Source organism: Myotis lucifugus, unplaced genomic scaffold (assembly GCF_000147115.1).
Source record: "Myotis lucifugus unplaced genomic scaffold, Myoluc2.0 scaffold_114, whole genome shotgun sequence".
NCBI classification, from domain to species: Eukaryota; Metazoa; Chordata; class Mammalia; order Chiroptera; family Vespertilionidae; genus Myotis; species Myotis lucifugus.
The window spans coordinates 1,289,468-1,305,053 of record NW_005871162.1 but is presented as its reverse complement, the minus strand read 5'-3'; the positions used below and the strand labels follow the sequence as shown (position 1 = coordinate 1,305,053).

The 15,586-nt window shown below is 37.9% G+C and overlaps 1 protein-coding gene across 3 annotated transcripts in view; it reads left to right on the top strand.

The window, feature by feature from the left end:
- Nucleotides 1-500: 500 nt before the first annotated feature.
- OXR1 (oxidation resistance 1) overlaps nt 501-15,586 on the top strand; it is a 265,270-nt gene continuing 250,184 nt past the window's right edge. For all 3 annotated transcript variants that reach the window (XM_023757782.1, XM_023757781.1, XM_023757780.1), the window contains exon 1: nt 501-589. In XM_023757782.1, coding sequence (XP_023613550.1) covers nt 516-589 — 74 coding nt within the window. In that variant the 5' untranslated portion in view covers nt 501-515. The remainder of the gene's footprint in view (nt 590-15,586) is intronic.

Genomic DNA, 15,586 nt, shown 5'->3' with positions numbered 1-15,586 from the left:
CTAGTCCAATGGAGTTTTTCTGCCTCTTGGTAGGACAAAATGAATTCTTCCAGCCATATCACAGCCTAGAGATATATTATTTCTGTGGCAGGAATCCATTGCCAAAAATATCAGAAAGCTTTTTATGGAACTAAAACAGTTCACATAGGTAGGAAGTGTAAGACGCCCAGCCATATGCCGTTCTCATCCTGTAGCCCTCAACACTAACTCCGTTGAAATTTATCATGTACCTCCATGCCTCTATAGCATAATTTTTCTGAAAACTGAAGAGGAGACCCAGAATACCATTACTTTTACTAGAAGTTAAAGAAGAGGTGTGGTTTTTTTTGTTTGTTTGTTTGTTTGTTCGTGTGAATCTTCCAGTGGGAATTGAATTCTGGACTATGTTTCCATAGAACTTGTTTTAATAGGCGTCACGTGAAGAAGAAAATATCTGTGAGGATGCCAGTTCGGGACACTGTAAGTCTGTGCACATAGTTCAACAGGCTTCCTTACTGCGGGTGGTCACAGAGCACATGATCATCGTGCACCCAAAAGGGGTTATTTCATACGAATCCAAAATTACAGCGAGTGCTTTTTCCTCTAGGAGGTCAGTATCCGAAGAACAAATTCTTGGAAACAGCTTTATCGGTATTTCTAATTCATTGCAAAATAAAGTTCACTTTGTGTCTTGATGTCCTGATGAAGGTGCGACCTCTACAAGGTACATATTATGGGCTGCCATCAGTTTTCACCAGGGCTTATGCCATTTTAAAAGGAAGGCGATATTTGATATGTTAATTAGAGATGGAGATGAGTATAAGATGCCTGAATCTAAAATTTGGTTTAATTACATCTGTATATAAGACGCTGAGTGCACTTTGCTTAGAGCCTAAGCTAAAGTTAAATGGGTTGGGATTTTGAATTCCCTTTATCGGCTGTATACTTCAGCAGCATTTAAAATCTTTATGGAATGAGTCCACTGGGCTTACTTTGTGCTAGGCAGTGGGCTAAGAGCTGTACCCACATGAACTCGTAAACGATGATGATACCGTGACTTACAGAAGCTCAGTAAGTGGTCCAGGCTTCCTTGGCTAGTAACAGTGAAGCAGGGACTCAAACCCAGCCCCACCCAGCTACGCAAGCCCCTAAAGAACTCATGGCAAATATTGACAAGGATAGAGTGCTAGTTGTTAAATCTAATTAGAGAAGGCATATCCTGATTTATGTGAAGATAAAGGGATGGTAACTGAATTTTCTAAAAGACAATGTTAATTAGAATGTAATGATATATTCTGTCAGAATTATCTCTGGGGATGACATGGACTTCAGTGTTAATGACCAGGGAGTCAGTATTCCTGAAGAATTAGGTCGAGATGATATAAGACATATATTTCTAAGAACATTGTTATAAGCACATGAAAGTATATTTTAGCAGAGATGTTGTTTGTTTTTTGTAAACTTATCAAGTTGACATTTCTTGGAGAGGCATTGTAATAGAAAGCATCTTAGATGGTTGGAATCACCATTCTGCCACTTACTAGAAATCCTATTTTGGAGAAGTGTTTTGTTTTGTGTTTTCAATGTAAAATGGGTAAAGTAGTATATATAGGTTTGCTATAAATCTTAAGTGAAAGAACTTATATAAAGCACATAGCATAAGACAACTAGCCAGTAACAAATTAATGGTATTTTTCTTCCCATTTCTCTACCTTAATAATGATTTACATTTTTATTTATTATAGAAATTAACTTATGTGATCTTTTTTAAAAACACAGGATAAAATATCAGGAACTTTTTACTACTGGATAGAATTCCCCTGACCAACTAATTTCTAGTTGGAAGTCTTTAAAGCCTGGCTGAAAATTGCCTTAAATCCTTTTTTCTTGATTCTGACACTCATTTACATTTTAGAAATGTTCAGAAAAGCTGTTATTAATTCACCAGTGGGAGTTATTATCAATGGCACCTTAGAATCAAAGAAGTGCGGTAGAAAGCGTAATGGGTAACACAGCAAAAACATTGCAATCTCTCCTCTATACAACTCTTACTTTCTCCATTACATGGAAAGGAAACTGAAGCTCAAAAAGCCTGCATGGCGATGGGCGGAGAGAGGACCTCTTGTTCCCTTTGTCAGAGATGCTCATCTCTTCTTTTATTGGAAACTGGCCTTTAATCCACAAAGAATAAATCCAAATGAGCCAAATTGGAAATGAGAAGCACGTAGAGTAGATGGGGAAAGCCTTTTTTTTTTTTTGGTGTGTGTATTATTTTTAAACTCCGACATGAACTAAAGAAGAATACAGAAACGTATTTCTCAAAGTCCTTCAGAAATGGATCATCTGTAGGATTGATCATTTAGAGAGGCAGTTGGTCCTGAATGGTCTGTGTGATTTTATAATAATTTTCGTCAGATAAAAAACTAGCGAATCCACAGGGCTCACCATGGGTAACAGAGCATATAAAGGACATTCTTACAATTGGATATAACCTCACGCCTTGGATGGTTATACCCTGGCACAAACTTGTCTGTTGTTGGTTCTATCAGGGTACATTTAGGAAATGTGATTCAAAGCTGCTTTTTCTCTGTGTCAAGCATAGACAAACACAGGTTAATGAAAATAGCCAGGGCGGAGTTTAGCCTCCCAGGGTGGGATATCTGAAGAGTAATGACACTCATGCTGCCCCGAAGGCTGTAATCAATCTATATTGTAAAGAATCCAGACTGAACACACGCAGAGCTTTGTGGACAATCCCACCTCATTACGTTCTGCATTTATCTGCCATTTTACCTCTGGGTCACTCAGGGTTATAACCATTTACTTACAGTGATTTTTTGTTTTGTTTTGTTTTTACAAAGGAAGATAAATGAGCCTACAATTTTAAATCACATCTTTGTGTCTTTATTTTGCTTGGATCCCTGTAAAGATTCAATGTTGAACTTCTCCCTTCAAAACTTAAGTGAAACAGGCTGGGAAAGGCTCCTGGCTTTTGGAAAAGACACAGTATCATTTTTAACTGCAAATTTATGACCAAATTTGCAATATACCTTAATATTTTCATATTAAAGTTTATGTAAACATAACGGGCTTATTCCTATGTGTGTGTATAAAGACATTTTTTTTGTGCAAGTGAAGGAACATTCTAAGTTTGTTCTGTTTTTTAAATATTGATTATATTGATGCCTTTTGCATAAAGTATCACTTTAATGTGCATTTTCCTTTAGTTCATGCCCCCAAATGACTTTCTAGCTAGGACGTCATTGGAACAAGTCAGTCCAAAAAAATAAAATGAGCGCTGCTCTCTCATTACACAGCACAGTGCTTCCGGATATTTCCGACTTTGAGCAGCTGTAGGATTTAACTGACACAGCAGGATGCCTCAGAATATCTTTTGAAGGAGAGAACTCTTTCATTCTTTCTGCCTCCTTTTTTCTAAATTCCAGGGGGTGTGGGGGCTGGGGGGGGGAGGGAAGGAAGATGGAGAGTTTGTATTGTTTTTCTAAAAATGAAAACTCAGAGAATTTTTTTTTTTTTACATTCAGCCACAATCAAGTACATCAAGATTCAAATCTTTCATCCACCTATAAAAGAGGACAAAAAGCAAAGATTAACAAAGCAAATAAACCTGGTATGGCCCTGGCCAGTGTGGCTCAGTTGGTTGGGCGTCAGACCATGCACCAAGAGGTTTCTGTTTCCATCCGGTCAGGGCACATGCCCAGGTTGCAGGCTTGATCCCCGGTAGGGGGCGTGCAAGAGAGATAGCCGATCTATGTTATGCTCTCACATCAATGTTTCTCTCCTCTCCCTTCCTCTGTCTCTAAAAAAAACAAACCCAATAAACTATAACAAAAGGAAAGAAACCTGTAAACCTGTTATTTCATGTAAAGAATACTAGTAAATATGAAAAGGTAAAATTAAAATAATCCAAACAACTCTGACAAGTAATATTGATTATATTATTAAACTCCAGTCTCTCTTACATAAATTTTATAAATATTGTATATATGTGACTTAATCAAAAAGGCATCATAAACAGAAATGCAACCTTGAGAATTACGATAACAAAATTGATAAATTTAAAAAATATTAATTGCTTTGTTATCTGAGGGTAAACACACAAAATGAAAGTCTAAAAGTAGTTGGATAGGATTTCACCTCTGATCCCACCCTAGAACTGAATAGAATCTAAAAGAAAATGTGTTTTTTCAGAGCCTTGTTGTATAATGTTTATTGCAATTATCATCTATTTCAAGTTTAGTTTAACCAAATGGCAAAGTCATGGTAATGTTCTGGCCAATAGTTCTGCTTGACAGTCCTGCCTAGTTCAGAAATCGTCAGCAGCTCCTTCGAGCCTCAGGAAAGTGAATTTTTCTGTGGTCTTCAGGCCTTACCTGTCTTGTTAGCCTCTCCTCCACCCTGTCACCCTCTTCCTGGGCTCACCAAGCTCAAGTGTTAGAGCGTCACTGTCTTTGAAACGACCCTCTCATCACTTTCCTGCCTAGCAAACTGATTCTTCTCAAAGCTCAGCTTGAATTTCCCCTTAAGTGAAGGCTTCTTGCCTCCTTCTTCCTTCTGTCTCCTGGCTGATTACTGACTTCTCCTCTGCATTCCTCCACGCCTTATTTCTATCACAAGGGTGGCATATATCCTGCTATGGTAGGGTACTTTCTTTTCTGCTGTTTTTATTCATCTTTTGGAGAGCAGGTACAATGTGCTGTTTATTTTTTTCGTCGCTAGAGCCTGGCAAGGTCAACGAGGTAAATAAATGAATTGATTCATAGATCTGTCTACAGTCTTCAGCAGTAAATTTAATAAACAAGGGAGAAAAATACACAAACTGTCTTCCCTTTTAGATGAGTATATTAATCTTAATGTTGAAGTGGTTGGGTTAGTTGGATAGTGGATATTTTCAGAAACCTGTATATTCCCAAGGTAATTTACATTGCTCCCATGTTTATCATGGCCTTAATCTCACCCCTAGGCTTCTTAACAATGATTCCTTACAAAATTAACATAACTCGTTCCAGTTTATCATGCCATTTTCTTTAAACAGACTGCTTCACAGGCTCTTATTTCCGTAAGATCTCCCAGCAGAAGTAATTTAGGGCTGGTGTCTGTCCATGGCCTCTGGATCACTGATGGCATCGCAGCCGAGCCAGGGACACGGGCGAGGCAACAGGCCGACTACTCCTTCTCAGGAGAAGAAGGGCCAGCTGACCAGTGACTTTCCTTCGACCACAGAAAACCACCTGCCACTAAAGGCAGCACGTTTTCAGACCGGTGATCGGCCAGCTTTCTATCCTGAAGGAAAGCTATGTTGTAGAAGAGGAATACCCTTCAGAGAATGAAACTTTTTGTCTTGGTTTGGACTGAACAAGCAAGGCCTCTCTCGCCCATCTTGAAGTAGGGCAATTAAAGCTCTCCTGGTCTGTAAGAGAAAACCAAACTCCCAGGGAACTCTAGAAGGCCTTTTTCTTGGGAAATATGACAGTTTGAAGAAGCCTTTTCTCCTTCCATTTACCCTTTCAATGAGGAAACTTATCTTCCTGACAACTATTACATTAAGAAGCAGCTGCAGCCATTTCCCTGTAGGCAGCATTCTGAGGGGAATATTGGAGAGAACAACTCCCTGAAGATAAATGGGTTCCTCAGTAGCTTCAGGTAGGAAGGATCCTTTATTTTTTATAGTGTGGCACTTCTGTGAATTGTTTGGGGAGCCCAAGTTAAAAGTCAACATAACTTTTCTCCCCCAATAGAAAGAGAGAGAGAGAGAGAGAGAGAAAGAGAGAGAGAGAGAGAGAATATGATTATATATGTCTTCCTTTTCCCCCCCATTGATCCCTTTCAGCCCACCCAACCCTAGGCCTTCACCACCCTGTTGTCTGTGTCTATGGGTTATGCATATATACATGTAAGTTCTTTGGTTAATTCCCACCCACTCACCCACCCCCACCTTCTCTCTGAGATTTGACAGTCTATTCCAGGCTTCTATGTCTCTGGCTCTATTTTGTTCATCAGTTTATTTTGTTCATTAGATTCCACATATGAGTGAGATCATGTGATACTTGTCTTTCTCTGACTGGCTTATTTCACTTAGCATAATGCTCTCCAGGTCCCTCCATGCTGTCTCAAAGGGTAAGAGATTCTTCTTTCTTTACTGCTGCTTAGTATTCCATGGTGTAAATGTACCACAGCTTTTTCTGTTATTAGTTCTTTAAATTTTAGAGCTTCTTCAGTGGCATTCTAAATCTTTCAGAACCATGGACAGCTCAGATACAACCACTCTCACAAAGTTGGAACATGTTCTCTCAATTCAAATGGCTATCTCCTCAGCTAACTGTGCTGTCTATTCAGAACCCTTAGAGCAGCGGTTCTCAACCTGTGGGTCGCGACCCCTTTGGGGGTCAAACGACCCTTTCACAGGGGTCGCCTAAGACCATCGGAAAGCACATATATAATTACATATTATTTTTGTGATTAATCACTATGCTTTAATTATGTTCAATTTGTAACAATGAAAATACATCCTGCATATCAGATATTTACATTACGATTCATAACAAGTAGCAAAATTACAGTTATGAAGTAGCAACGAAAATAATTTTATGGTTGGGTGTCACCACAACATGAGAAACTGTGTTAAAGGGTCGCGGCATTAGGAAGGTTGAGAACCACTGCCTTAGAGAAATATGAATAAAATATGAAAAAGTCAGATAAAAGCATATAGTGTGTTTGTGTTCTATCAGTAGCATTCTTTAAAGTGCTAAGGAGTCAGGATGCCAGTTGTATTCAAAGATGGTAGTCTGGTTTCTATGTGAATCAGTGCCCTGCTGTGGATATTAGGGGCCCTTTCAATTTGGAAGGTGTAAGAAGCGCCACAATTTGTAGATTAGCTTGATTTATTTCACAACAATAAAGCAGAAGATTATGTTCACATGTTTATTACATACTTGTTTTAACTACTATCCAGTAAAATTCTCTTTTAGATGAAAAAAATCCCACTTTAAAAATTAAAAATAAATGTAATGAGCAAAGGAGGCACAGCTGTACTCTTGGATGTGTCTGGAAGTCCATGGTAAAACATGGGGGGTTATGTGTAACTTCAGTGTCAGTCATCCTGAGTTTCATTTATTAAAAGGGTGACAACTCCATGTTCGAACCAAGAGACAAAATGAATAGGAAAAAAGAAGACCCCCGAACAGGAATAGTACCCTAACAGGATTCCTCCTTACCTACCATCCTTTTAGAACAAGACATTTGGTGAATCTTGGGGATTATCAGGAACATACTTCTCAGTCCATAGTCATTTATGTAGAAATTTAAATATCTCTAATTGAATTAATGCTGCAATAGGACAATTGCCCCTTTTTATTTCTGCTGCCAAAATTCACAACTTCATCTCCAATCTGGATTACTGCTTTGGCCCTGTAGTTGTCTGCCTGCTTCGTGGTCTGTCCTTTCTAATCCATGCTCAACTTTGGGGTCAGGTTCACCATTCTTTGGGGTCAAGTTAATTGTGCTTCTTATCAGTGTAATAGTCACCAGCGACACCTCATCTACAAGGAAAATGCGAATGGTTGCACATTGCATTGATTCGGTGTTGGTGAGTTGCCCAGAATCACTTCAGTACAACAAATGACTGTCTGGTTCAAGATCTGCACGTTACTTGTTTGTTTATGAACTACTTACTACTCAAGTAGTATTTCCCTACTTCATAATTATTTAACTTCATTGTATCTTTAGCCCCCAAGTGAACAAACATCTCATCCAGTGACAAAAGACAGTAATGTATTCTAATTGTCTAATATCAACAACACATTTTAAAATCAACTTTATGCAAATATGATTGGATATTTTCCATTGGTTGATTGAAATGAAATGTTTGAAAATTTGCTTCCCATGTTTTTCACAATTGCAATTATGGTTACTTTAGATAAATTTGTCATTGAAACTCATAGAAATACATTTAATTTCTTTGCAAACTCATTGCTATTACAATGTCTTAGAAGTGTTTCAAGAATAAATTATAATTTTTTAAAAACAGATTTTGTATTAGCTTTTTAATAAAAATATAATAAATGATAGCTTTGAAATGATTTGTGATGAGCTACTGAATGCAACACCATAAATTCAATTAAAATACATTTATTTTTTTGTAATTTATAATGGGAAAAGCTGCCTAGTATACCTTGAACAGCATGCTTTTGGCACCATTTGTTTATTTTTTAGGAAGAAGAGGTGTGTGTATCTACCTTTCTTACTTCCCACTCCCACACACCAGTTTGTGTGTGTTTTTGTTTTGTTTTGTTTTACAAAATAAGTGCTAACATTTTTTGGATCTGGGAATTTATAAAATCAATTCATGCATTAAAGACGTTGGAAGCAAATATGAGAGGGGATCAAGGGAAAATTTAAGCTTACATGGTAAATTAACAGCTTCAAAATTTGTGCCGTTCCTGTGATAAGAATCTGTCTTTGCCATATTTCTCCTTCTAGTTGGATAGTCTTTCAGTTGGATCTTCACCTTTTAAGAAATTATGGGAGAAAATCTGACACTTGAGATTTTGCCATGTGTGTTTAAGAAACTTGCAATGATTATCAACAAATCAGCTTTTTACTGACGCCTAAGTAACTCGTTAGGAGGAAACAGAATGCATTTCTAGTATGAGGACTGATCATAGGAAAAGCTAAGAAAGATAAAATTGGGTTTTAAAGGTTTACACATTATCATTGAAACTTAGGCCTGCTGTTCTGTGTGTAGAGTTTACATTTCCTTTGCTGGCTGCTGGAGTTACTTTTGTGTTGTCCAGTAACATGGTCTTTATATTCCAAGAAATATAAGAAACAGTTCTTCAGTATGTTCCTGCCTTTCCAAGAGGTTAAGATTTGTGTCTGAGCCTCCAAAGTTGAGAAGCACAATATGCTACTGCACTTAGAACCTGGATGGAATTAGCAGATCTGATTCTGGCACCAGCTTGCTTGTTAAATTGTTGGGTGTCTTTAACACATTAAATCTTTTTTTAAAAAATTGTGATTATAATACACATGCCATAAAATTCACCCTGTTAAAGTGTACGACTTAGTGACATTTAATATATTAAAAAACCCGTGCAACCATTACCACTACTTAATTCCACAACATTTTCATCATCCCCAAAAGAAACTGCATACCCATCCATAGTCACTCCCCACTCCTCCGTCTCCCAGCCCCTGGCAACCATCATTTCCTTTCTGTCTCTGTGGATTTGCCAACTCTGGACATTTTATATGTGGGCTCATACAATATGCGATCTTTTTGTCTGTGTTCTTTTATTTAGCATAATGTTTTCAAGGCTCACCCATGTTATAGTCTACATCAGTACTTCATTCCTTTTTATGCCTGAATAATGTTCCTTTGTATGAGTGTACTTGTTTACCCATTTATCAGTTGATGGACATTTGAGTTGCTTTCACCTTTGGCTACTATGGGAATGGTGCTCTGAACATTCATGCATAAGTATTTGTGTGAATATATGTTTCGGGACTCTGTAAATATACCCAGTAGTAGAATTGCTGGGTCACATATTAACACTATCTTTAAATTTTGGAGTAGCTATCATAAGTGTCTTCTGTAGCACCTTTTACATTCTCATCAGCAGTATATGAGAGCTCTAATTTTTAAAAAATATATTTTTATTGATTTCAGAGAGGAAGGGAGAGGGAGAGAGAGATAGAAACATCAATGATAAGAGAGAATCATTGATTGGCTGCCTCCTGCATGCCCCACACTGGGGATTGAGCCAGCAATGCAGGCATGTGCCTTTGACTGGAATTGAACCCCGGACCCTTCAATCCACAGGCTGACGCTCTATCCACTGAGCCAAACCAGCTAGGGCTCTCATTTTTTAAAATCCTCACCCAAGGAGGGAGTGGAGGAGAGATAGAGAAAGAGAGAAATGAGAGGAGAGAGAGAGAGGGAGAGAGAGAGAGAGAGAGAGAGAGAGAGAGAGAGAGAGAGAGAGATTGATTGTGAGAAATACTGATTGGTTGCTTCCCATATGGGCACTGACCAGGGATCAAACCCTCAACCTAGGTATGTGCCCTTCCTGGGAATCAAACCACAACCCTCAGTGCATGAAACGATGCTGCAATCAACTGAGCCACCTGGCCAGAATGAGAGCTCAGATTTTTAAACATCCTAGCCAATATTTAAATCTGGTAATTGCCCACATTGGGTTATTTTTCACTGGGTTATTTTTCTTTTTATTGTTGAGTTTAAGAGCTCTGTATATATTGTGAATACTAGAGCCTTACAAAATTTACAAATATTTTCTCCCATTCTGTGGCTTGCCTTTTCACTTTCTTTTTAGTGTCCTTTGGCATGCAAAAGTTTTTAATTTTGAAGAATTCCAATTTATCTATGTTGCTTTGATTGTTTGTGTTTGAGGTATCATGTCTATAAAAAACAATGCTGGCTAATACCTTTCTTGAAAAGTACCTAACTTTCCTGTTTCCTTTCATGTCCTACCCTGAACACACAGATACACCCTGCCCTTTGGTCATTCCTATTCTTAACCATTTAAACATGCCATACTCAGCTCTGTAGCCATGGCATATGTTTTAGCCATCATTCAAAGTGCCTTAAAACTGACTTTACCTACTTTAGGAAGCTTGCCAATACCGGCCTGCCCTTGCCCTTATTCAGTGACTTTGTATCCTCCATGTCCCTCTTCTAATCCTCAGGCATACAACAATGATACAGTATTTTCACTGTCCATTGACATCTCTGTCACCCACATGGCACCTTAGGCTCCTTTTCTGAGTTGTGGATTTCCTGAACCAAACAGTGGCATATAGTAGATGCTCAAAAATATCTGAATGGATGCCTACAATGATAGTATTCATCCTGCCGTCTTGGTCATCCAGAATTAAAGGCTGTCTCCCTCCGACTGTTTTCCCTGGGAGGACATGAAACCAGGACCCTTCCTTCTATTCTCCCTCTCACAGCCCATTATACTCACTTAGTTATAATCATGCAGTTCACTCTTCACAGAAGTAAAACCAGAGAAAAGAATTTGAGCTAAATCATTCCTGGATTATTTGGTTTCTAATCTGATTAAACACCAATTCTCTGGGTGAAGAATTAGAACTAGGGAGGGAATCTTTGATTTTCTTCTAAAAGAGTGAGTTTTACCCAGATAACACAGACTCACAAGATATAAATACAAACGTTGACTGTACCAATCTTATTTTTCTTAGCCCCATTGGGAAGTAGGGAGAGAGGAGGAAGACTGGCCCAGGAGCAGATGAAAGGATCAAAGTCTCTCCAGACAGGGCACCGTGCCTGCTGACAGTGTAGAGGAGGAGTAAACATTGTCTCCATCCCGGGACTCCCAAGGATACTGGGGCTTTCTGTGTGTGCTGTAGGGAACAGGGGCGGTTTTACTGAACGCAATTCCAGTGGCGGAGTCAGAACCTGGGTGTGCTCCGTCAGATGCCCTGGATGATGGCTTTATAAGTTACTTCCTTGGAGGAAAGGAACTGATTCTAGTCATTAAGGGGTTGGGTTTCCCAGGCATAACTAACCCATCGATCCTTTGTAATATATTGCTACCTCACTTTCAAATTTCAAGTGTAGACTTGTGCCTACATTCAAACTAATGCATTGGAATCAAATTGTGTCCGTCAGCTCTAACTAATTTAGGGCACAGTGTTTTGAACTCCCACCCCCAAAGTCTCATTGCTGACTGGCATTTGGAGAGGAACAATGGCAAGCCCAGTACACCGACTCCAGCTTTCTCTCTGAAAGTATTTTATTTTCGGTGAATTCCCATTGCCATTCTTAGGAGACGGATATCATATTGGAGAATTTTAGGCACTGTTGCAGGTTGTCGAAACTTCCAGTTGCTTCATATAATAAACAATGGACCAGAATAGCTCCTTAATAATCTGCAAATGTTTATCTAAACCAATGGCTTATGTTTGATGGAATGAGTCACCGAGCTTAATTCAAATGTTGTCAGGCAAATGTCTATAACATGATAATAGGATATTATAAACCCTTCATAAGTAAAACTATATTGGCATTTTATAAATATGTTTAAGTTTAACATCAAGCAGATATGCTTAGTCAATTTGCTAATTGGGAAATATCTCTGAGTTGTAAAGCATGACTTAAAATATTTAGTTTTGTAATTAAGCATGGAAGTACAAAGATAATTCATGAATAATTCATGAATATTCTAGTTGTTTCCAGATGAGACTTTAATTGAGTGTGTGTGTGTGTGTGTGTGTGTGTGTGTGTGTGTGTGAATCCTCACCCAAGGATATTTTTCCATTGATTTTTAGAGAGAGTGGAAGGCAGGGGGAGAGACAGAGAGAGAGAGAGACAAACACATCACTTGGTTGCCTCACACAAATGCCCCAACCAGGGCTGGGGATCGAGCCTGCAACTGAGGTCCATGTACTTGACTGGAATTGAACTTGAGACCCTTCAGTCTGTAGACTGACACTCTATCCACTGAGCCAAAGTGGCCAGGGCTTTAATTGAGCCTTTCAATATTTCTATCATGTGGCATACCTAGTGAACAGAAACAATTTGAAAGAAGTTATTTTGAGAAAATAATTTTATAGGCTAGGCATGATGTGGCGTTATTGACTAAAATGAGAAAACTGAAAGAGTTTATGTAAAATATGACACTAGCATAAACTGAGAAATATAGAGTAAAGGAAGAAAACTCAGTAAGTGAAGAAAAGTTAAGAGTTATTTTAAGTTATTTGATGTATATTTTAGCTGCATATGTCAACATTTATAGAAATTGGTTTATCATAAAAATAAGATAATTTTCACCCAGTTGATGTGGTTCAGTGGTTGAGTGTTGACCCATGAACCAGGAGGTTCAATTCCAATCAGGGCACATGCCTGGGTTCAGGCTCAATCCCCAGTAGGGGGCGTGCAGGAGGCAGCCAATCAATGATTCTCTCTCATGTTTGATCTCTCTCTCTCTCTCTCTCTCTCTCTCTCTCTCTCTCTCTCCTTCTCCCTTCCTCTCTGAAATCAATAAAAGCATATTGGAAGGGAGAAGGCGAGAGAGATAGAAACATCAATATTGAGAGAGAATTATTGATCAGCTGCCTCTTGCATGCCCCACAACCAGGCATGTGCCCTGAATGGGAATGGAACTGGGACTTCCTGGATCATAAATTGATGCTCCACCACTGAGCCACACCTGCCGGGCTATCAGAAGGATTTTTATTTCAGTATTTAAAACTATTCATAAGAAACACATAAAATTGCAATAGCTATGTCAGAAACTAATAGTTAATTTGGCTTTATACATATTTAGAACAAATTATGAATTCAGTGGGAAATAGGGGTTTTTCTGTAAGTTATTTCTGAAATGATTTACAAGTATAATTCATGAACTGTCATTATATTCTAAACCATCCATGCTTTATAGCATGCTATTCTCTAAAACATGCGTTGTGATTCTTCAAATGTATACCCAAATATACTATTTGGAAAGGAAATATATACTTTTGCCTCATATCAGATTGCTCTCTTCCGTCACCCCTCCCCTTTTAATTTACTGTCTGATTTTGATCTGATTCCTAAGCAGATAGGTTTTTGAACATCCTCTGTCCTCTCACTTGCTCTCATCCATATTGTACCTCAATGCACAACAGTGCTTTTGTTGTTCTTTTCTCTTAGTTAAAGCTGTTTCTTTTCTTTAAGGGAGATTCACATTTTGGATTTAATGTTTCTCTTTAAAAATGGACTTAACATTTTCTGTTTCTTCATTGGGATATTCATTTGAAACCTTGCTAGTAGGGAGTTACTCCCTCATTGTACATGTTCAGCTAAAGGCATTGACAAATTTAACAAAAGCTCAGCTAAAACAGGTAACCAATAATATTCTGGAGCGTAGCACATACTGCTACTTAGATCTACCTATATAATGAGTCATACTGGCCTTTTTGCTGTACCTAGAACACACCAAGTTCATTTCTGTCTCAGAGATTTTGTGCATTATTCTCTTCTTCCTTCTGTTTTAATATATACTTTTTTCTCTGCTAAATGTAATATATGGTGAATCATAAATTCATCAGTAAAACTCTGAAGAAGGTACTACTGATTTCTTCATTTTAGAGGTAATAAATCTGAGGGAGAGATCTTAGCTTTTGAATGATACATAGTGCTTGGGAGAAAATCTGAAATAAAATAAGCACTAAATATATATATACTCCTTTTCTTTTCCCAGGATCAGTTTACAAAATATGATTTTCTGAGCTGATGGAGAACTTTTATATAGGCCTACAACCAAAACACTTTTCAGTAGGCAAGCCTTAAACCATCATTCAGAATGTTTTCACTGTTTTCACTGAGTCCTTTTAATCATGCTCTGAATTCTCATACTGCAGGAATCAGCATCAACTGGTAGGTTGTGGTCACAGCAGCTGTTAGTGAGGGAGAAGAAAGAAACACTTCTGATTTAAATGGATTGTAATAATGATCTGCCCCCAAGTCACCAGGAAGCACTTAAATTGCCTTTATTTTATTCCATTTAAGAAAGCAAAGGTATGTGAAATAATATACTTTAGAAATTTTCCCTAAACTGTTGAATCTCCTAGTGTTATTTTTTTTTTCCTAGTGTTATTTTTGATAAAACTTTTAAAAATCCGTGAACATCCATAAGTAATTTAGGAAGGAAATGAAATTATGTATTTCCCTCCAAAATATCACATCCTTTAAAAATTTTTTAAAAAATCTTTATTGTTGAGAGTATTACAGATGTACCTTTTTTCCCCTCCATTGCCCCCCTCTGCCCAGTTCCCGCCCCACCCCAGGCCTTCACCACCCTATTGTCTCCATAGGTAATGCACACATGCATAGAAGATCTTTGGTTAATCTCTTTCCGCCTCCCCTCCCCCCTTCCCTCTGAGATTTGTCAGTCTGTTCCATGTGTCCATGTCTCTGATTCTATTTTATTTATCAGTTTATTTTGTTTATTCAATTTCTTGTTCATTTATTTTGATTTTTAGATTCAATTGTTGATAGATATGTATTTATTGCCATTTTATTGTTTATATTTTTTCTTCCTCCTCCTTCTTCTCTTAAAGAATATCCTACAACATTTCATGTAACACTGGTTTGGTGGTGATGAACTTCTTTAGCTTTTTCTTATCTAATATTATATCCTTTAATAGGCCTTCCCTGACCACTGCATCTAAAAAGGGTCCTCATCACCTATGGCCCCTTACCTTGCTTTATTTTTCTTCTTAGCATTTATCATTTCTTATTATATACCCCTTTATTATTTTGTTGTTGTCTTTTTCCTCCACTAGGATATAAACCACATGAGGACAGCAGTTTTCCTCCCACCCCTTTCTTGTTGCTGTATTTCTAGTACATAGAACAATGCCTTCCATATGATAGTCACTTAAATATGTCAAGTTAATCAATAAATGAATGAATTAATGAAGAATATAAAATAACCAAGGAACATAGCAATGAGCAATGGCTTACATGTATACTACCTACTGCAATTTTAGGAATTTCCAACTTTTGCTGTTAAAGCCTTGGTTTGATTCAACATTTGCTTATGTTTGCAAAATGTTTGTAGCA